General features: G+C 44.0%; 1 protein-coding gene and 1 long non-coding RNA gene across 2 annotated transcripts in view; both read right to left on the bottom strand.

The window, feature by feature from the left end:
• LOC145505895 (neurotrypsin-like) overlaps positions 1 to 5462 on the bottom strand; it is a 75278-nt gene extending 69816 nt beyond the window's left edge. Inside the window, 1 exon segment of the mRNA XM_081489148.1 lies at positions 4920 to 5462. Coding sequence (XP_081345274.1) covers positions 4920 to 5412 — 493 coding nt within the window. The 5' untranslated portion in view covers positions 5413 to 5462.
• Positions 5463 to 7160: 1698 nt separating this feature from the next.
• Positions 7161 to 23322, bottom strand: part of LOC145506837 (uncharacterized) — a 79920-nt gene continuing 63758 nt past the window's right edge. The window contains exons 3-4 of the long non-coding RNA XR_014054372.1: positions 8649 to 8758; positions 7161 to 8044 (exon numbers count right to left, since the gene is read on the bottom strand). This is a non-coding gene — a long non-coding RNA (uncharacterized LOC145506837). The remainder of the gene's footprint in view (positions 8045 to 8648; positions 8759 to 23322) is intronic.

The following is a 23322-nucleotide window of genomic DNA, read 5'->3' as shown; positions in this document are numbered from 1 at the left end:
AATGTATCAAATCTGTTGTTGCTAATAAATGATTTTAGCATCTGCTACATAGAATCAAGATGCAGCATTAAAAAAATTTAAAAAGGGACAGCTTTCAGCCAACTTTTTAATTAACCTTCACTTCAAACACCAGATGGACTTCAAAGAATACAGCCTGTAAACAGCAGCATTTATCCCACAAGACCACTATCTCTATTTGAATCAGATTTGGGTGAACAGATTAGCAGGACATGACAAAAAGTCAGATCTATGAATCATTCTTTCTGGTAAAATCTCAGTTATTAGAGCACTATTGATTCTTCTATCTATTTTACCTATCAGTCACTTAAGGTTGAGTTCCACTCAGCTGCTTGTAACAAAGAGGAGTTCCCAGCACAGTGCAAGCAAGTTGCCCCACCTGAGGGGCCAACCTGAGACTAGAGAAGGGATTTCCCTTTCCAGTCAGGAAGTCGTAAATTACTGGGGCTCCCCAGGTAGCACAGTGGTAAAGACTCTGACTTTCAAGCACTGCAGAAGGAAATGGCAACCCACTCCAGTGTTCTTGCCCGGAGAGTCCCAGGGATGGGGGAGCCTGGTGGGCTGCCGTCTATGGGATCGCACAGAGTCGGACACAATTGAAGCGACTCAGCAGCAGCAGCGGCCAATGCAGAAGACACAAGAGATGGGGGTTCGATCTAGACGATTCCTTGGAGGCGGAAATGGCAACCCGCTCCAAGTATTCGGGCCTGAAAAATTCCATGGACAGAGGAGCCTGGTGGGCTACAGTCCACGGGGTCACCGAGAGACAGATCCAACTGAGCGACTGAGCACATTCCTGGAGGTCATCAGTCACCTGTTAATTCTTCCTGTAGAAATGTCAAAACTAACCTGGCTCACATTCAGTTAATAAATCATATTCTGGTGAGCTAAGTTGGTATTACCCCACACTGGTCAAATAACAAGTGTGGTACCATTTTCTAAAACCACACAAAAAGTTACCATAGGCCTGCCGTATGTGCATGCATGCTAAGTTGTTTCTCCTTGCGATCCTACTGCCTGTAGCCCGCCAGGCTCCGCTGTCCATGGGATTCTCCAGGCAAGGATACTGGAGTGGGTTGCCATGCCCTCCTCCAAGGGCATCCTGACCCAGGGATCCAACCCAGGGATTGAACCTGCATCTCTTATGTCTCCTGCATTGGCAGGAGGGTTCTTTACCACTAGTGTCACCTAAATCTAGTAGGATTAAGTCACAGAATGGCAGATTCAGCTGACGTGACCACCCACCGCTACACAGCTTAGGTGGGTTCTGATGCCCTCCCCTGGTTTTCCCTGACTGTGGCAATGAGTTTTCAGTTTCCAAATGACCTTGACTGCTCATTAGAAATGCACATTCCTCAGCCAGATTCCGGAGATTACTTAAACAGGGTCTCAAGGCTAGAGCCCAGGTATCTGTATTTTAATAAGCCCCCCCAACCACCACCCCCGTGCCATGATTCTAATGCTTATTGTAAGAACTAACTCTCCAGGCTGATTCAGGGTATTCCAATCCCCCAACGATTCTTTTATCACTGATTTGCAAGTTTCACACACCCAGGGCCCAGGCATAATCTTCCTTGTTCTGAGACATTTGAGCCATTGGAGTGTCCACGCCCTGCCCCACTCACCTGAGATCCCCCTGCCACCCCTTCAACTAGGTTTCAATCAACTTTCCACCTTGGAGACACCAGCTTCCTCATTTGTCTCCACGCAGCCAGGTACATGAAAATCTAGCCTCCAGTACATTTTTCAAAGGAGGGATTCCGTTACAATTAATCTTCTTTCCTTTTGTTCAAGCTATTTTTTGTTTAAAAAAGAAAGAGAATGAAAACCCTGGATATTTTCAAGCCATAAGAGACTGGAAATCACATGCATTGGGCCAAACATAGCTTCCTTTCTCTTTCCTTTTAAACTAGTCTTTAAGCTACAAAAATAGAATCATTAGGCTTTTCTACAGGCTTCCCAGGTGGCTCAGTGGTAAAGAATCCACCAGCAATGCAGGGGACACAGGAAATTCGAGTTCGTTCCCTGGGTGGGGAAGATCCCCTGGAGGAGGAAATGGCAACCACCTCCAGTCAGTATTCTTGCCTGGAGAATCCCACTGACTGAGGAGCCTGGCAGGCTACAGTCCATGAGGTCAAAAAGAGTTGGACACAATTGAGCAATTGAGCACACAGACTTTCTACACGTTTATATAATTAAAGAGGAAAATGAGCTATGGAGTGAAATGTGCACTATCTTATAATGTTCCTATAAGAATTAAATGAGACACTGGAGAAGGAAATGGCAACCCACTCCAGTATTCTTGCCTGGAGAATCCCAAGGACGGCAGAGCCTGGTGGGCTGCAGTCTATGGGGTCGCACAGAGTCGGACACGACTGAAGAGACTTAGCAGCAGCAGCAGCAGCAGAGGATGATGGAATCACTAAATGGGAGCATCTCCCATTGATATCTCCAGTTCTAGGTTACTTCTAGAGTCAAATGTAAACCTAGGGCCTCAAGGAAGACCACACTTCCTCTTGGTAGGAACCAACAGAATCAATTCCATGAAGACTTCGCATTTTTAAATTAAATATTCTGTGAGGAAAAGAAACATGGTATAGACACAAAGTGGGTTTTCTCACTGTGCCAGATGGGGAGACCACCTAGAACATGTAAGACAATCCTTATCAGTTCCTGGGTTACAGTAAAACTGATATTTCAGAAAAAAAAAAAAAAAAAAAGAATTAAATGAGAAAACTAATATATAAAATGCTTAGCTCAGCATCCAACACAGAATGAATCCTCAATAAATCCTACCTGTTAACTATCAGGCTGGGCTGTTCTGGTACGTGCTCAGTGCTAGGAAAGTCCTTTGAATACATCTATCCCCAAACTGCCTTCTTCCAGATAAGGAAATCAAAGCTTGGGGGTTAAGAGTCCTACTCAACACTGTATAGCTACTGGCTGAGCCAAAGTGGACACCAGTGCTCTCCAGAGCACAATTCCATATTCTTTTCACCACACCATGATAGCTTTGTTTACACTCCTAACCGAATGTAGAACCAGGACAGCCATAGTTTCAGAACATGTCAGTCATTTTAAGGCATGACTATGCCCCGTCAGAAAGTGAGGAGTGAATGACAGACAGCCTGGAAAGTAATTAAATCATTACAGAGCCAGCAGACTGTTTTCCTGGTTCTTTTTTTGGGGGTGGGGTGGGGAGGGAGTGTATTTATCTCCCATCTTGGGGGGTTTCTTTTGCTTCTCTTGTGTTCAGTCAGGCACTTTATTTCAGGAAGTACACACTATTATGCAGTGCTTAGAGTTTTGTCTAGTGAGAATTAGCTATCAGCATAAAGGTATCTATCCCAAAGAGTCTGTACTGATGTTAGGTTTAATTTTCTTTTCAACACAAGAGGGTGGGGAGAATGAACCGCCAAGCTATTCTCCTCATTCCGAATGTAAAATTTAAAAAATTATGTGTTAAACAGAGAACAATAGATCACTACAGTGTTTTAACTTTGAATTCCACTTATTTATATATATATGTATACACAATAGGAAATATGAAATATAATAATAGAAAAATGAAAAAAGTGTCAGTGTTTGCTAACCATGAGCTTTTACTACAAATAAAGAGTGAAACAGCACTAGGGCTGTCTGCCTGATATCACCTCAAATTTTTTATAGCCACATTGGCATTCTGTCTGTGTAACAAGTGTAGCGATGACTTCATTCTCTAGGATGAAGGATAATGGATCTTAACCTTCCTATCACTTCCCTTTAACTCAAAGCACTAATGCAACTGAAGGTACATATAAATAAAATTTTATGAAGGGAAAGAATGGCCCTGTGAAAGTTTAACCTCCAAATCACCAAAAGGTACAAAGTACAATATATCTCAGAATCACAATTAACAAAGCCCCTGCCACAAAGCTTGGATGGAGAGCTGCCAAAAATTTTTTTTAAGGAAAATCTAAACTTTGAAGAACTTTAGGGTTTTTTTCCACAACTATTAAAGAAAAAAAAAAAAGCCCTAATGGTAAACAAAACGCCACCAACTCAAAACAAAGCACTGTTCAAAGGCAGATGATTCACTTACATTAAATCTACTAATGTGATCTTTCACATTAATTAATGTGAAACATCTTACCAACTTTATCTCTTTACCAACTAATTCCGGTTTTCCACAAATAACATATACAGTTGAATACTGGCATTCTTGAAAACAGCACTTGACTATATCAAGTTGCTTCTTCCCTAGAATAGTTACTGTTCCTATCTTTTGCCTTTCTTCTCCACTCACTGATATTTACCACGCTGTGCCCCAGAACATGAACATCATTTGACAAGTCACATTTGGGCCCAGAAAGTTTGCAAAAACCTTTTCAAATACATGTCAACTGCGGGCAGAAATTGAGCGGGGGGGTGTGGTAATTGATTGTCATATTAGATTTAATATTTCCCTTTCCAAAACAGGTAATTAGAAACTATCTTCTCTTTTACTTTGCCACTTCTACGTAAATACGGCACCATTCTCAAGGCAAAGCTGATGCAGAAAACACACATCCACGCCAAGCGCGCGCGCACACATCTCCTTCCCCTCCCCCCACACACATCACAGTGGCTGGAGACAAGCCCGCAGCCCGGAGACAAGCCGTCACCCAGGAGCCCGAGAGTGCACCACCCTCCATTGAGACTGTCACCCCAGGTAACCGCACACAAAGCGCGCCTCGCTAGTTCACAGTCACGGTGCCAAGGTACTTGGACGGTAAGTCCGTGGCCGTCCACCTTCACACAGAGCGAGGCAAACCCGCAACCCCACCCGCTCTCACTTTCTCCTCCAGGAGCACCTAACGCGCTCGCCCACCCAGGCGGGCTCCCCGCCGGGCCCCGGTCGCCGCCGCTCCGCGGCCACTCACCCCGTCTGCAGTCGCAGTAGCCCCAGTCCACCTTGCCGCGGGCGTCCCCGTAGAAGCACCAGGGTCTGCCCGCGCCGTCCGGACTCCGGCAAAAGTTGTGGCGCTGCCCTCGCAGTTGCGCCCAGCCCGCCGGGGGCGACAGCGCGAGGAACGGCGGCACGTCTGCCCAGCGCAGACAAGGAGCGCCGGAGTCTGTCACGTTGGCCCCGGGCGCCCCGGCGGGGCAGTCCCCGGGAGGCGGCCGGGTCATGCGGAAGCCGTGCGCGCGCGAAGCGCGGAGCGCCGGAGGGGGGTGCAGGACGCGCGGGAGAGGGGGCGGCGGGGGCGTCTTCTGTGGCCGCCGCTGAGTGGCAAGGTAATAAGGGTCCTGGGGACCCCGAGAGGGCGCATGGTGATAGCGGTGGTGGAGCGGATAACCGAGGACCGAATCAAAGCTGACCACGCCGGGGAGCGCCCCGAGAATCAGAGCCACCGCGAAGTGGGGGAGCTTCATGGTGCCGGAGCCGCGGCGTCTGGTCCATGCTCCCCGGCTCCGCCGCTTCTGAAGGGGAGGCGGGGGAGGCGCTGCGCGTCCCCGGAACCCCCGCTCCAGCCCCCTCCCGCCCTCCCGCGCGCGGACCGCCTCCCGCCGCGGGGCCCGCTGCCGCGCCCCTGCTCGCTGCGCTCGGGAGCGGTCCCGGGCGGGGAAGGCGTGCGCTCCGCGGAGCCCTGGCTCGTAGAGAGGACCGGCCAAGAGAAGGCGCCGACCCGGGGACTCTGCCCTCTGGCGGCGGGCACAGGCGCGCGGTCTCGCCCCGGAGCCGGGCTCCGCCCTGTCCTTGCCGGGCTCCCGCTGTCAGCGCGCCGGGCCGGGCCAGACCAGCTCGCTGGCACCCCGGCGGCCTCGGGGTGCCTGAGCCAAGTCCGAGGGTGCCCACGCGGGGGACGGTCTTGGCTGCTCTTTGCCAGCAGCCGACACCACCACAGCCTTTCCGTCTGGCGGCTGCCAAACCTGCCACCAGCCCCTGCAGCCCACCTCTCCTCCACCCCTTTGCCGCGCTTCATTTCCTATGTTTTGAAATATTTATAAGTGTGGATGGGTTTAGTCCCTTGAAGTCCCGGGGTAAAAGCTATCAAAGCCCACTTGGAATGCCGAAGCCATTTTCCTGAGCTGTGAGCTCCTCAAGGACAAGACCACATTTCGTTTCCTTTATCTCCCAGTGCTTAAAACTTAAAACCGCGGGCCACACTTATTAGGCTCCAATAAACATTTGCTGAAATTAAATTCCTGAACCGACCCAGGGAAAGCAGGTCGAGCCTTTCTACTTCCTGCCACCCACTCTCCACCCGGTGCCCTGAACAACACCAGTTGTTTGGTTATTATTGGGATTCAGTGAAGCCCTCTTAATACCAAATTTCCTTTCTAGCCAGAGAAGATTTCATCCGTCCGGGTCTCCATCCTATCCAAAAAGCCCATCCCTCTAACACCTGCCTCGTTTTGGCCGAGCATGGGACTTGAGTTAAGCCTACTCATTTGCCTCTCCACAGTGGACTCTGTCCACCGGCAACTCTATAGCTGTTGGCTCGACCTTAGGAAAGCCTTTTCAACAGCTCCCCCGATTTGCACTGCCCCACTTCCCCGGCCAGAAAAAAAAAAAGTTGGTTTAGAATCTTTTTAAAAATCCCTGAAGCTGGATGTTTTAGGGATTTCCCCCTTCAGTTGTTCCTGACTATGCCACGGAAGTTAAACAAGAAACAAGGAAGGCCAATAAAAAAGGTAATGTTTTACATCCTGGCATAATCGTGTTGAAGTGTAGGGGAGACCGGCTGCCCCACAGTATACTGTTGTTTAGTCGCTACTCTTTTATGACCCCATGACTCTTTTGTAGCCCACCAGGCTCCTCTGCCCATGGGTTTTCTCAGGCTAGAACCCTGGAGTGGGTTGCCGTTTTCTTCTGCAGGGGATCTTCCTGACCCAGGGATCCAACCGGAGTCTCGTGCATCGCAGGCAGATTCTTTAGTGCGGAGCCACCTGGGAATCCCATCGTACACTCCTCTGAAGAAAACTTGAACATTAAATGTTTATTGTTAAAACCTAGTTTCAGTTAGAAACTGAATTAATTTCCTACCCCCAACTCAAATAATCTTAGTTTAACCATTCTGAATCATATTACTGTTTTCTTAATTTTTCACCCCTGTTAATGAAATATCTGATTTTTACTTAGAGAAGTGGACAAATGAACAATATTAGGCATCCAGGAATGTGTTTATTAAATCTTTATTCAAGATGTTTTTGCTCCAGATGCTTTTACCCACTGTTTCATTTTTTTTAAACTTACACTTTTCTGATTCCAAAAGCATAGTTAAAACTGTACTTGGCGAAGAAGAGTAAAGTTAAAATACATATTTGGGGGAAGTTGATTTACTTATTTTAGTAGAGGTCAGCAGAATTCACCAATCACAGATTTTTTCTTTTTTTTTTTACTTAACCATTGATTTGTACACTTTATTTTTTTAATTACTTCTTTATTTTTATTTATTTGTCTGTGCTGGGTCTTGGTTGTAGCACATGGGCTCTAGTTCCCTGACCAGGGATTGAACCCAGGCCCCTACAGTGGGAGCACGGAGTCTGAGCCACTGGACCATCAGGGAAGAATCACAGTTTAGTCAGTTCAGTCGCTCAGTCGTGTCCGACTCTTTGCAACCCCATGAACCGCAGCACGCCAGGCCTCCCTGTCCATCACCAACTCCCAGAGTTTACCCAAACTCATGTCCATCGAGTCAGTGATGCCATCCAGCCATCTCATCCTCTGTCGTCCCCTTCTCCTCCTGCCCCCAATCCTTCCCAGCATCAGGGTCTTTTCCAATGAGTCAACACTTCGCATGAGGTGGCCAAAGTAGATTCCGACAAATCATAGATTCTTTGTCTATTATAGGTGACAGTTCTAAAAGGAATCACCCCTTTTCTTCAAAACTGAGTCTCCACCTTCTGCCACTCACATGATGGTCCAAGAAAGGCTCGCCCTGGGATTCTGATCGGCCCGCTTAGCCCTGCTTCTCTCCTTTCTCTGCATGGCTCCTACACCCAGGGCTTTCACACTTGCTGAGAGTCTGGAGGCAGACCTGGTCCCAGTGTACCTATGCACCTTGGAGAGAGGAAAATAACAAGAAAGAAGTGAGTAGAAGAGAAGATGGTTGGAACTGAGCTCCCAAGAATAGGGACCCTGGTGTGGCCTCTTCTCCAGCCCGTTTTACACCTAAGAGGAACTGACAATTTTCCAAGGTCTACTTAACAGTTAACAAGTTATGAAGCTGATTCATACGAAGTGGAGTTATCCACAGAAAATTCCACATCTGGATGTAATCGCCTCCATTTTAAAGCGTACCCTTTCCGAGATGATAAAACAGCACGTCTGTAATTGGACTGTGAAGTCAAGGGCCTCGATTTGGCTTTTGTCCTCTATTTTACAGGGAAAGTATGACTTAAACAGACCTGCTCTTTATGTATTACTCCGCCCTCCTGCTAATCTCTTCCTTCCCTCTCTTCCTTCATTCCTCCTGGCTGCTACCAACATGCAGATGTTTAGGATTTCCAATTCCCCATCCGATGGAATGGATTCCCCTTCCCTGATTTGCGTTTCTCCCTCCTGCCTCTGTCACATTACACTGCCTGTGTTGGGGGCTGGGGGAGAAGCCTCCCTCCACCCCGGAGAACCACCACCTAGCCACCGCTCCTCAGCCGCTCCTCACCCTGTCACACACAGCAAAGCCAAAGGAAAGGGGGCGGCAGCTCCATCGTGTTACAGCTGCAAGAAGCCCACTGTGGATGCTTTCTCTGCTTTCCAATCCCTTCAGCAGCGCTAAAGGAGCCAGGAGAAGGAACAGAATGAAACAGATGACACTTGGCAGGCATTTCCCAGCACAACCCTTCAAAAGCCCCATGAGGTCCCCCAGTCTCTCTTGTCACCTCTGTAACCTCCAGTTCCATCAAGCAACCTGGGTGACAAAGGCTCAAGAGCTCAACTATCCCCAGCCTCCCAGCCAAAAACCTAAAAAGGGAAGTGAAGAGGGGTGTCTCCCTGCCCACCTCACAGCAGGGAGGAGGTGCAGCCTTGGGGGTGGAGCCGGGCGCGAGTATTGAATACATGTGCATACCTGCACTTTACTGTGGCAACTGTGTTATATAGGGACATTTGGTTTTATGGTCGTTTAGGGGATCATTATGCTTTACCTACATAATGGACTGAATATACAGAGTTCTAAAACCAATACACCAAATAACTTGGATAAGTTCCATGTACAGTTTGGGTACTGCCTGTATTTGGAAAAGCAAAATGCAGTATTTACTTGAACAATTCCAAGTGCAAAAATATTGTTAAAAAAGAAACACTGGGCATTGTTCTTTCACATAAAAGCAAAAATATATTAAATAATATCAATAACATAAGTCCATGTCTAGGGACTGTGGAAGATTTAAAATTATAAGACATCATCAGGCCTTTGGTCAAGGGGGGGTGGATACAACAAAAGAACATATAGTATTTAGTTAAAAGTTCTGGAAAATAAAAGAAAGGTCCAGAAAACAAGTAATGAATTGCTAAATGAATGGCACAGTGGTTTGGCCAAAGGGGCTCTGCTTGACTCATTGTATTCATAATGCTTTTAAGAGGCATTTGATCTCTATTTTCCTTATTGTTTTAAATAGAATTTTATAAAACAGAATACTTTTTTGTTTCCATTTATTTTAGAAAGTTCATCTAACCTTGGTGTAATCCCTACCTGGAAATTAATTCTGTAGGTTCATTTTCAGGCTTACTCAAATTATACATAGGGTATATGAAGAATATAGATGTAAATATATAGATTTTCATTGTTGTTTTGTTGCTAAGTCATGTCTGACTCTTTTGTGACCCTATGGACTGTAGCCTGCCAGGCTCCTCTGTCCATAGGATTTCCCAGGCAAGAATACTGGAGTGGGTTGCCATTTCTCTCTCCAGGAGATCTTCCCGAACCAGGGGTCAAACCAGCATCTCCTACATTGGCAGGAGGTTTCTTTACCCCTGCGCCCCCCCAAAAGAAAAAATGTTATTTTGGCCTTGAAATATCTTAAGCAAGTTCCCTTAGTTTCCTAAGTCAAAGGCTCAGCATCTTCAAAAAAGGGATAGTAATCATGTTTCCAAGATAGATCTGATGGGGGGAGGTAACTGAGATAATGCCTATAAACTGATGAGCAGAGCACTCAGAAAGTGCCAACTATAATGCGGTAGATTAGCCTCAGTAACTGCCTTTGAGTTTTAACTCCTCAGAGTAAGTCACTCTGTGAAAACCTGCCTCCACAAAGCAGAAAATCCCCTCCCTACCACGCCCCTGTCCCTTGCTGCCCCCCAGCATCTCCCCTCTAAGATGGAAGACAAATATGCAGCCACCCTAGCTTCACTCCCCTGAACACTAGTCCTGTCTGATGGGTTTTCTCTCTCCTCATCCCCACAGGTTTGGTCCCTGAAAGCCAAGGCACTACGGACAAACCCGAATGAACTTTCTGGTCAACCCATCACTAGATATTTTGAGTTAAAACTCTTTTCCTGAGCCGTCTGCCTGAGGATAATGAGTAGTTTTCAAATCTCTCAGTTGCAAGTGAGCTGTGGTCACTTGTAAAAGGAGTAAACAGATAGAAAGAAAAACCTGGCTAGAACTGTTTGCCGGTGATCTGGGAAGCACAGAATCTCCGTGTTGAAAAGGACTTAGAGCCCCAACTCTGTCAAATGCAGGAAACCTTTCTAGAATTTCCTAACAAGTAGACTTCCAGGTATTTTTTAAAAACTATGGGTGGGGGAAATTTCTACTTGGAAGCTAGCTCACTCTGTCTCTAGAAAATCCAAATTGTTAGGAAAATCTTCCCATCTACTAAGCCACAAGTTGCCTCCAGGTGGAAACCTACTTTATCCAGCTATGATGCTGGTTATACTCCTACTGATTTAGAGTCCAGCAGACCTGGGTTCAAATCCCTATTAAATTTATTAGTTTCCTGGCCTCCGGGGGGGGCAGTGGTATTAAAGAATCTTTTCTCCCCAACTTCTTTCACGTTCAAGAAAGAGATCTCCCCATTTGGAGTGTGCAGATCCAAGAACGGCAATTGATTCGCATTACTGGACTCCCTTAATAGTATTATTGTGGGAGGTATGAGTCTGTATAAGAATAAATGTTCAATGTCCTATTTTCCCTCCTTTTGCTTACTGTTTTCCCTACTTCATCACTGGAATCTTAGGGACCATAAAGTTGAGATTTGGACCTGGGTTGAGGTTGAAAGAGAGGGAGAGAAGCAGTTTAGCTGTTTAGTTGTTTGCCTACCTGGTGGCTCAGATGGTAAACAATCTGCCTGCAATGCAGGGTACCTGGGTTCTATCTCTGGGTCAGGAAGATCTCCTGGAGAAGAGAATGGCAACCCACTCCAGTATTCCTGCCTGGATAATTCCATGGACAGAGGAGCCACAAAGAGTTGAAGTCATGAAGAGTTGGATACGACTAAGTGACCAACACTTCCACTACTACTAGGAAACTACTTTGGGGTTTGGGATCAAAGCCTCAGCTAATTGTAAAAGTCTGCATTTGCCCGGCTTGTATCCTATGCATAAACGTCCTCCGGGGAACTCATTGCCTGAGGATGGGGGAGGGTGGGAGTGGAGATAGGATTTAAGGGTCCTGGCTCCCCACTCATCCATCAATCACTGCTAACCTCTTCGAAAATAGAGTTTCCCTGTTTGTAATATGGAGATAACTCTATTTTACGAAGCTGCAAGAATTAGAAACAGTATATTAAGGTCTGGACAGTGAGCACATGACTATCATTTAAGTATGTAAAGACAATTATCAGGACAAATATGGCAGTAAATGGCAACTCATAGAATTAAAAACAATACCTCAGATATTATTTACCCATTGCAGATTTCAATGGAAAAAAGTCACTCTTATTCCACATACCACACTATGATTACATTAACTTTTCCATAGCTGCATAATATGTGGTTGTTACACAATAAACACAGTCACTCTTGTATTTGAGTTTACTCTTTTTTGTTTGTTTGTTTGTTTGTTTTGAGTTTACTCTTAAACTTTTGTCTGTCTGACAGAATTCCCCATAGCCATTAAAACCCTGTTCAAACTATGAAATCTTCCCTAATCAAATTCTGCTGTTGAAATATGGGTTAGCCTGGCATGCCGTACACACAGAATTTCTACAGTCACAATCACATTGTTCCAGACTTGTTTTCATTGTAAAATCCCCAATGCAAAGAATTATGCATTCTATAGTGATTGGTCCTTACATGAAGCCAATAGGCGATGGAGTATTATTCGGCACTGAAAAGAATTACTCAGCATGAAAGATGTGGAAGGATCTTAAAAGCATATTACTAAGTGAAAGAAGCCAATCTGAAAAGACTATATACTATACGAGTTCAACTATTTGACATTCTGGAAAAGACAAAACTGTTGAGACAGTAAAAAGATTAGTGGCTGCTAGTGGTTGAGGTGTTGGGGCAGCAATGAACAGGCAGAGCATGGAGAATTTTTAGAGCAGCAAAAATACTTCATACGGTACTATAATAATGCATCCACGTCATTATACATTTGTCCAAACACATGGAATGTATACCACCAAGAGTAAACTGTAATATAAACCATGGACTTCGGACGATTATCATGTATCAGTGTAGGTTCATCAGTTGTAGCAAATATGTCACTCTGGTGGGGGATGTTGATAATGGAGGAAGCTATGCATGAGTGATGAAGAGGATATATGAAAATCTGTGTACCTTCCCCCTCAGTTTTGCTGTAAACCTAAAACTGCTCTAAAAATTTTAAGTCAAGTTTTTAAAAATGTCACCCAATGAACAGTGAGCAAATGAGATCCTCAAATAAAATGCAAATGAGCTTTTAATGCTTTTTTATAATATGATAGTGTAGTGTCTACAACAGAGACCACAAACTAGCCACCACCAAAATGGACATGCCATCTAGATATATTTTGTTTAGTGAAATGTTATTTTAATAATTGAACTTTATGTATTATTTAAAATCAGTAGCTCATCCATGAAATTATGGATTACCAGCCTTGTATGTGTGCATGTTAGAAAGCTTTTGACTGCAAGTAAAAGACACTTCAACTCAAATTGGCTTAAAGTCAGGTATTTTCAAGGATTATATGATCCCATTCAGTAGGAAGTACCAAGCAATCCAGGTTGATTGTTTCGGTGCCTAACCACACCTTTGAGGTGGCAGGCTCTTCATCTCTCTGTTTGGCTATCTGAGTGTTGGCTTCATCTTCAGACTGCCAACAAGGAACAAAACATTACATCTAGATAGAGGTCATGTCCAGAAGAAGAAAAGAGATTTGTTCTTTCTGTGCCCCTTTTCAGGAGCAAAATAATCTTTCCCCAGAGGCTTCCAAGGATTTCCCCTGACACTTTGTAGGCCATTCCTGGGCCACATGCCTGCACCTGTGGCTTCCCTGGTGGCTCAGTGGTAAAGAATCCACCTGCCAGTGCAAGAGATGCAGGAGGCACGAGTTTGATCCCTGGGTCAGGAAGATCCCCTGGAGAAGGAAATGGCAACCCACTCCAGTATTCTTGCCTGGAGAATCCCATGGACAGAGGTGGCAGGAAGGCTGCAGTCCATGTGGTCACATAGAGTCAGACACAACTGAGCATGCATGCACACCTGTTGCTGCAACAATCATTGACTGAAAGGATAGACTGAGCTGTGATTAGCTTGGACTAATTATGTGGGAACTTGGGAAGAGATCAGCTAATGTATACTACAAGTTGAAAAAATCAAGAGCTCTGGCACTATCACAACCCTAGTTCCCACACAGTGACAAATGTCTATGGCTATTTCCATCCTTAGACTTAGGGAACGGTCCTCAATTCACCATGGGTCCTACCTGCCTGGACTTTGTAAGCATTTGAGTTTACTATACCTGGTTTATACTTTTTTATCTGGCAGCAGCTTCATGCTAAATTATGATATTTCACAGATATTTTAGCCTATGGATTCTGGAGACACATGATAAATGTCTACAGTGACATGATAGTGTTTTGTCCCACAATTTAGTGGTTTAAAACAATAAGCATTTATTATCTCACAGAGTTTCTGGGAGTCACGAACTTGCGAGTGGCCGAACTGGGTGTTTCCGGCTTAAGACGTCTTACGAAGCTGCAGTCCAATTGGTGATGGGACTGCAGTTATCTGAAGGCCTGGCTGCACTAGAGAAATTGCTTCCCAGATCACTCACAGGCTGTTGGCTGAAGGGCTTAGTTCCTCAGCACATGGAATTCTCATCAGGCCATTCACAATAAGGCATTGGCTTCCACCGGGGCCAGTGATCCAAAAGAGCAAGAGCGTGACCAAGACAGAAATCACGAAGATTCTTATGACCTAATCTTACAACTGATACACTGTCAATTCTGCCATATCCTATTGCTCACAGAGTAAACTAACTGTGCTACGGTGCAGGAGGGGTGTGAGTTCCAGGGGGTGGGGACTTCAGGGGGGCACTCTTTGAGACTGGCTACTATAGTTGCATTCTGCAAAACTGTTCTATGCAGGAAATTTATATATATATTTTGGAATTTATAAAGTACTTATTTATTTGGCTGCATCACATCCTAGGTGCGGCACACGGACGGGATCTTTGTTACATTGTGCCAGATTGTTGCAGAGCCTGGACTGTCTAGTTGTGCCCACAGGCCGGGTTGTCCTGCAGCATGTAAGATCTTCATTACCCAACCAGGGTTCGAACCCGTGTACCCTGCATTGCAAGGCAGATTCCTAACCACTGGACCACCAGAGAAGTCCCAGACAGGGAATTTAGACAGATACTTACTTGCTGTGTGACTACATGAATTTTCCCAATGCTAAATATCTTGGAAGTGCATTGTCAATTAAACAATCACTTCAGTGAAACATAGGGTCAGCTGTAAGCAAAGGTGTCTTAATATCCCTAGAATTACATCTTCCACTCTACATTATAAGCTAACTCAGTCTTGTTTTTTATCTGTCTGCAAGGGGAAAAAAACCAAAAGATTTTATCAATGAATTCAGGGCTCCAAACTCCTAGTAAAAGACTCCCAAAGTGTACCAGCTGCCTGATAAGACTTAATGTATCAACCAGTGTGGAGATATTAACATTGTAACAGGGACAAAAGAATGCATGGAATGGACAAAGGATTATGGGCTTTCAGGCATCCCCTGAACTGAGTCCCAGGAGAGCAGGAATTTGGATAAGGAGGAAGCCTCCTGCAATTGTACCACCTGTAAGGCTGTCCCTAAGATACTGATAAAGAAAAAGAAACATGAAACGAAAAAAACCCTGGTTTAATTTGATGAGAGCACTTCTCAGTTGCCTCAGTGGTGAAGACTATGCCTGCCAAGCAGGAGACCACAACAGATTTGATCCCTGGGTTGGGAAGCTCCCCTGGAGAAGAAAATAACAATCCACTCCAGTATTCTTGCCTGGGAAATCCATGGACAGAGGGGCCTGGTGGGCTACAGTCCATGGAGTTGCAAAGAGGCAAACACAACTTAGTGACTGATCAACAACAGCAATAACAATTTGATGAGGAGATCACAAAACTTCTCAGTTAAATTGTATTCGCCACAACTCCCAGAATTTTGTAATACAGTGAAGTTTCTTGTCCAAGAAATTTAAGCTTCACACATTGCTGTTGCCTTCCTACACACCCTCAAACCAAAAACCCCAAAGCATTAAAAAGGCTCACACTCTTGCATAACACTGCTATAAGAACTAGAGACAAAATATGCTCGTGGAGCTGAAATCAGAAAGAATTTCTTTTCTCCCCCTTCCATAAAACAGTTACGTTGTGAAGTACAGTTTGCCCTCATTTGGAGACTGAAAGATAACAGTTTTGAAACAGAGATTCATTGGCAGTATTTATAACTGAGTTGTGTAATAAACTCGGGGCATTAAAAATATGACGCTACTCTAGACTAGTCTTTATTTTTAGAAGGCTTAGAAAACCTCTATCCAGTGTTAAAAGTCTCTACATATGACGAAATGTTCTTTGCTATCCCATGGTCATTAGGAAAATGAAATACAGTCAGTCAGTCAACAAGAAAAACAATACTAGGCACACAGTATCAGTTGTGTTGGAGCTGACTCCTGGGCCCGAGCAAAGGCAACTTCATGGATGTTTCTGGGTTCCATCTAGGAACCTGAAATAAGAAATGTTAACTAACAAGGTTTTGTTCTGTAAAAGAACAGCTATTAATGTAATGCTTATGTCTTGTGGACTGTTTGTCTTCAGAAATGTTTTAGGTAAATTATTTCAGAGACTCAACAATAACTTTGAATAATATTAACCTTTGGAACTTAACTAGCTCAACAGGGCATAAAATAATGAAGGCAGAAAGAAGAAATCTGTTAAGAAATCAATCTCTTGAAGAGTTTTAAAATGCTCCAACGCTGGAAATCAACACAAAAATCTGAGCAATAGCATTAGTTTTAAGACTATAAATAATGACATAATTTTGGTTCTTGATTGTGATACATAATAGTGTTTGAAAGTTCTGATTTTATACTTCATAATTTTCTATATTCTTTTATTTTCAAAATATTTTTGATAAAGATTTACAAAGAAAGCACAGAGGGCACATTTAGTGGAATCCAAGTGAGCACTTAAAAATACATTATTTTTCATAATGAATTTTTCTCAAGTTGTTGGATGGATTTGTGCTGGGCTTATGTAAGCTATTGAGTGAGGTACTGGATCTTATTCATTTCTGGATCCTCGTTACTTAGTATAAGCTTCTCAATAAATATTTTCACTGACCCTAGTCTCTTATCTAGTTCTCTTGATGGTTAGTTGTTTACCTTTGTGAGATGGTTGCCTAGAGTTAAATGCACAGAAGGCAGTGAAATGCAGAGTTTTTTCCCTGCAAGTTAAAAGAGTTTTTATGGAAAATGTTAATAAAAACAAAGAAACTGACTTTATTTAGAACATTTTATTTTGCTACAAATATGTATCTTCCCATTATATTTTCTTTTTCATGCCCTTAGATGATAGATTGGATTAGCAATTCTAGAGGGACTGTGACCAAATAATTTTTAAGCATCTGGAGATGAATTTGAAGCAATGACAATTTTTTTAAATGTTTTTGGTGATCAGAGTAAATCATATGCTTTGTTGCTCAGTTGTGTCCGACTCTTTGCAACTCCATGGACTGTAGCCCGCCAGGCTCCTCTGTCCATGGGGATTCTCCAGGAAGAATACTGGAGTCAGTTGCCATGCCCTCCTCCAGGGGATCTTTCCAACCCAGGGATCGAACCTAGGTCTCCCACATTGTAGGCAGATTCTTTACCATCTGAGCCACCAGGGAAGCCCATCATACAAGTGCAAAATCAATCATGGAACTCACACAACCACACTGTATCCCTCCTCCTATTTTGCAAATACTGGAGAATGCTGCGATTTCAGTTTTTATAAACTTCACTCTAGTCCACAGGTCTCATGAAGTTGCAGGATATTAAACAATCTTAAGAATGATACTGAATGAAAAAGAAGTTGTTCTATATAAATCAGCAAAAATGAACATATACAATGTTCAGGAAAAACAAGTAAATGGATCCAATATTTCAGGAAGTTATAAAGTTAAAAAAGAAATGTTATTAATAACATTGCTGTATTTAAAGAAGAAAGATATGGTATTAACGATGCTGCTGTAGATGGTCCCTGACTTATAGTGATTCAACTTAATGATTTTTTAACTTAATGGTAGTGCGATATGCATTCAGTAGAAATCATACTTCAGATTTTGAAGCTTGATCTTTTTTTCAGGCTAGCGTTACATGGTATAATCTCATGATACTTAGTAGGAGCAGCTGCCTTCACGATCACGACAGTAAACAACCAACATACGTTAATAACCATTCTGTCTCCACATAGCCATTCTGTTTTTGACTTTCAGTACAATATTCATATACATGAGCTAGTCAACACTTTATTATAAATTAAACTTTGTGTAGATGGTTTTGCCCAACTGTGGGCTAATGTAACTGTTCTGACCATGTTTAAGGTGAATGAGGCGAAGCTCTGATGTTCAGTAGGTTAGGTGTATTCAATGCATTTTCAACACACAATATATTCAACTTACATTTATCGGGATATAACCCCATGGTAAGTCGAGGAATCTCTGTTGGCAGTCGAGGAATATCTGTATTTCAAAGATAAACTCTTATTCTATAAACTTGACTATTCCTAAATCTAAGTGATTCCGTAGGAGTTGAGAATTTTTATGGTTGCTTACTTTAAAAACAGGGCTTCCCTGGTGGCTCAGTGGTAAAGAATCCGCCTACCTATGCAGGAGACTCAGGTTCGATCACTGGGTTGGGAAGATCCCCTGGAGAAGAAAATGGCAACGCACTCCAGTATTCTTGCCTGGAAAATTCCATGGACGGAGGAGCCTGGTGGGTTATGGTCCATGGGGTCACAAAGAGTTGGACATGACTGAGTGACTGACAACACTAATACTTACTTCAAGGACACTCCTTGGTGATGATTAAATTAATGCAATAACAACATAATACCTGGCATACAGTAGGTTCTGGATAAATGATGGCTATTAATATTATGGCCAAAATTATTGGTATTAAAAAATAAGTACAGAATAGGACATCTTAGGATCAGGGGAGGTGCAATGAAAAAGAACAGGGCTTTTCTGTACTACTTTGTTGACTTTGGCCCCAGATCAGGCCATCAGACTGTCTTCTGAGATCGAGGTAAGAAGGAAGTTTGGACGTGGTTTACAGAAGTCACGGGTTCACTAACAGTTAGACTCAGCCTGCCCAGGAGCCAGGTTAACATTAGGCACTCTGGTTTCAAGTGGTCAATGCTTAAGAGCAAGCACAGTAGTCTTCTTCCAAGCAAAAATACTGATCCATAAACCTAAATGTTACCTGAAAGAACTCCTACACTTCTCTATTTATTTTGCTGTAAAGAAAGACAAAACAGATTGCTGGTTTCTGGAAATTTTAAGGAGCTCACCCTAGGCTTCTGCGTGATTTCTTGACTAGTATAATAACAGGCCAAAGGAATTGGTTTCTGAAAGGTGGCGGAGTAGAAGAACGTGCGCTCATCTTCTCCTGTGAGAACTCCAAACTTACACCTCGCTGCTGAACAACTGTCGACAGGAGAATGTTGGATCCCGCCAAAAAAAGATACCCCACATCCAAGGGCAAAGGAGAAGCACCAACAAGACAATAGGAAAGGCGAAATTGCATTTAGAATCAAATGCCATACCTACCAGAGACGCCCGGAGGGCTCAAACAAAACCTTGTGTGCACCAGGAGACCCCACAGAGACTGAGTCAGACCTGCCTATGAGTGTTTGAGTGTCTCCTGCAAAGGTACAGGTCAGCAGTGGCCTGCCGCAGGGGCAGGGGCTCTGGATGCAGCAGACCTGGGTATGGCATAAGCCCTCATGAAGGAGGTCACCATTAATCCCACCATAGAACTACTAGAACTTACACAGGACTGGGGACACAGGCTCTTGGAGGGCACAAACAGAAACTTGTATGCACCAAGACCCAGAAGAAAGGAGCAGTGACCCCACAGGAGACTGACCCAGACTTGCCTGTGAGTGTCCAGGAGTCTCTGGCAGAGATATGGGTCAGCAGTGGCCTGCTGCAGGGTCAGGGGCACTGACTGAAGCAGTGCTTGCAGGGGACTTTTTGCAGGAGGTCACCAATATCTTCATTACCTCCACCATAGTTTGGCCTCAAGTCAAACAAGAGGGAGGGAACACAGCCCCACCCATCAACAGAATATTGGATTAAAGATTTACTGAACATGGTCCCGCCCATCAAAACAAGACCCAGTTTCTGCCTCAGTCAGTCTCTCCCATCAGGAAGCTTCTATAAGCCTCTTATCCTTAACCATCAGAGGGCAGACAGAATGAAAACCACAATCAAAGAAAACTAACCAATCTGATCTCACGGACCACAGCCTTGTCTAATTCAATGAAACTATGAGCCTTGCCGGGTAGGGCCATTCAAGATGGATGGGTCATGGTGGAGAGTTCTGACAAAATCTGGTCCTTTGGAGAAGGGAATGGCAAACCACTTCAGTATTCTTGCCTTGGGAACCCCATGAACAGTATGAAAAGGCAAAAAGATAGGACACTGAAAGATGAACTCCCCAGGTTGGTAGGTGCCCAATATGCTACTGGAGATCAGTGGAGAAATAACTCCAGAAAGAATGAAGAGATGGAGCCAAAACAACACCACCACCCAGTTGTGGATGTGACTGGTGATGGAAGCAAGGTCCGATGCTGTAAAGAACAATATTGCGTAAGAACCTGGAATGTTAGGTTCATGAATCAAGGTAAATTGGAGGTGGTCAAACAGGAGATGGCAAGAGTGAACATCAGCATTTTAGGAATCAGCAAACTAAAATGGACTGGAATGGGTGAATTTAACTCAGATAACCGTTATATCTACTACTGTGGACAAGAATCCCTTAGAAGAAATGGAGTAGCCCTCATAGTCAACAAAAGAGTCCGAAATGCAGTACTTGGATGCAATCTCAAAAATGACAGAATGATTTCTGTTCGTTTCCAAGGCAAACCATTCAATATCACAGTAATCTAAGTCTATGCCCCGACCAGTAACGCTGAAGAAGCTGAAGTTGAACGGTTCTATGAAGACTTACAAGACCTTCTAGAGCTAACACCCAAAAGAGATGTCCTTATCATTATAGGGGACTGGAATACAAAAGTAGGAAGTCAAGAGATACCTGGAGTAACAGGCAAATTTGGCCTTGGAGTACAAATTGAAGAAGGGCAAAGGCTAATAGACTTTTGCCAAGAGAATGCACTGGTCACAGCAAGCACCCTCTTCCAACAACACAAGAGAAGACTCTACACGTGGACATCACCACATGGTCAAGACCGAAATCAGATGGATTATATTCTTTGCAGCCAAAGAAGGAGAAGCTCTATACAGTCAGCAAAAACAAGACTGGAAGCTGACTGTGGCTCAGATCATGAACCCCTTATTGCAAAATTCAGACGTAAAATGAAGAAAGTAGGGAAAACCACTGGGCCATTCAGGTATGACCTAAATCAAATGCCTTATGATTATACAGTGGAAGTGAGAAACAGATTCAAGAGATTAGATCTGGTCGAGTGCCTAAAGAACTATGGACAGAGGTTCATAACATTGTACAGGAGGCAGGGATCAAGACCATCCCCAAGGAAAAGAAATGCAAAAAGGCAAAATGGTTGTCTGAGGAGGCCTTACAAATAGCTGTGAAGAGAAGAGAAGCTAAAGGCAAAGGAGAAAAGGGAAATATATACTCATTTGAATGCAGAGTTCCAAAGAGTAGTAAGAAGAGATAAGAAAGCCTTCCTCAGTGATCAAGGCAAAGAAATAGAGGAAAACAATAGATGGGAAAGACTAGAGATCTCTTCAAGAAAATTAGGGATACCAAGGGAAAATTTCATGCAAAGATGGGCACAATAAAGGACAGAAATGGTATGGACCTAACAGAAGCAGAAAATATTAAGAAGAGGTGGCAACAATACACAGAAGAATTACACATAAAATTATACACATGACCCAGATAACCACTATGGTGTGATCACTCACCTAGAGCCAGACATCCTGGAATGCGAAGTCAAGTGGGCCTTAGGAAGCATCACTACGAACAAAGCTGGTGGAGGTGATAGAATTCCAGTTGAGCTATTTCAAATCCTAAAAGATGATGCTGTGAAAGTGCTGCACTCAATATGCCAACAAACTTGGAAAACTCAGCAGTGGCCACAGGACTGGAAAATGTCAGTTTTTTTTCCAATCCCAAAGAAAGGCAATGCCAAAGAATGTTCAAACTACCACATAATTGCACTCATCTCACATGCTAGCAAAGTAATGCTCAAAATTCTCCAAGCCAGGCTTCAACAGTACACGAACCATGAACTTCCAGATGTTCAAACTGGATTTAGAAAAGGCAGAGGAACCAGAGATCAAATTGCCAACATCCACTGGATACGGAAAAAGCAAGAGAGTTCCAGAAAAACATCTACTTCTGCTTTATTGACTACATCAAAGCCTTTGGTTGTGTGGAACACAGCAAACTGTGGAAAATTCTACAAGAGATGGGAATACCAGAACATCTTACCTGCCTCCTGAGAAATCTGTATGCAGGTCAGGAAGCAACAGTTAGAATTGACGTGGGACAACAGACTGGTTCCAAATTGGGAAAGGAGTATGTCAAGGCTGTATTTCGTCACCCTGCTTATTTAACTTATATGCAGAGTACATCATGAGAAATGCTGGGCTGGATGAAGCACAAGCTGGAATCAAGATTGCCAGGATAAGTATCAACAACCTCAGATACACAGACGATACCACCCTTGTGGCAGAAAGTGAAGAACTAAAGAACCTCTTGATGAAAGTGAAAAGGAGAGTGAAAACTTTGGCTTAAAACTCAACATTCAGAAAACTAAGTTCATGGCATCCAGGCCCATCACTTCATGGCACATAGATGGGGAAACAATGGAAACAGTGAGAGATTTTATTTTGGGGGGCTCCAAAATCACTGCAGATGGTGACTGCAGCCATGAAATAAAAAGACGCTTTCTTCTTGGAAGAAAAGCTTTGTCCAACCTAGAGAGCGTATTAAAAAGCAGAGACATTACTTTACCAACAAATGTCCTTCTCATCAAAGCTATGGTTTTTCCAGTAGTCATGTATGGATGTGAGAGTTGGACTCTAAAGAAAGCTGAGCACCAAAGAATTGATGCCTTTGAACTATGGTGTTGGAGAAGACTCTTGAGAGTCCCCTGGACTGTAAGGAGATCCAACCAGTCCATCCTAAAGGAAATCAGTCCTTAGTATTCATTGGAAGGACTGATGCTGAAGCTGAAACTCCAATATTTTGGTCACCTGATGTGAAGAACGGACTCATTTGAAAAGACTCTGTTGCTGGGAAAGATTGAAGGCAGGAGGAGACAGGGACGACAGAGGACGAGATGGTTGGATGGGATCACTGACTCAGTGGACATAAGTTTGAGCAAGCTCCAGGTGTTGGTGATGGACAGAGAGGCCTGGCATGTTGCATGCCGTGGTGTCCATGGGGTGCGTCCATGGGGTGGCAAAGAGTCAGACACAGCTGAGTGACTGAACTAACTGACTGAAAGAAATTGAAAGAATTCCCTTTCCTCAAACTCTGGTGGATAATCTTCCTAGGCTCCCATGCAGGCTGTTCTTACCTTCTCCCTCCTTTCTCCAGGCCTTCTGCATCATAGCGACTCCATGAGAGGTATCTGTTGTTGTTATTTAGTCGCTAAGTTGTGCCTGACTCTTTTGTGAGCCCCATGGACTCCTCCGTCATGGGCTTGTCTAGGCAAGAATA

This window comes from Giraffa tippelskirchi, chromosome 1 (assembly GCF_054371585.1).
Source record: "Giraffa tippelskirchi isolate mGirTip1 chromosome 1, T2T-mGirTip1v1.2.pri, whole genome shotgun sequence".
NCBI classification, from domain to species: domain Eukaryota; kingdom Metazoa; phylum Chordata; class Mammalia; order Artiodactyla; family Giraffidae; genus Giraffa; species Giraffa tippelskirchi.
The sequence above is the reverse complement of the archived record's forward strand: the minus strand, read 5'-3'. Positions and strand labels throughout refer to the sequence as shown.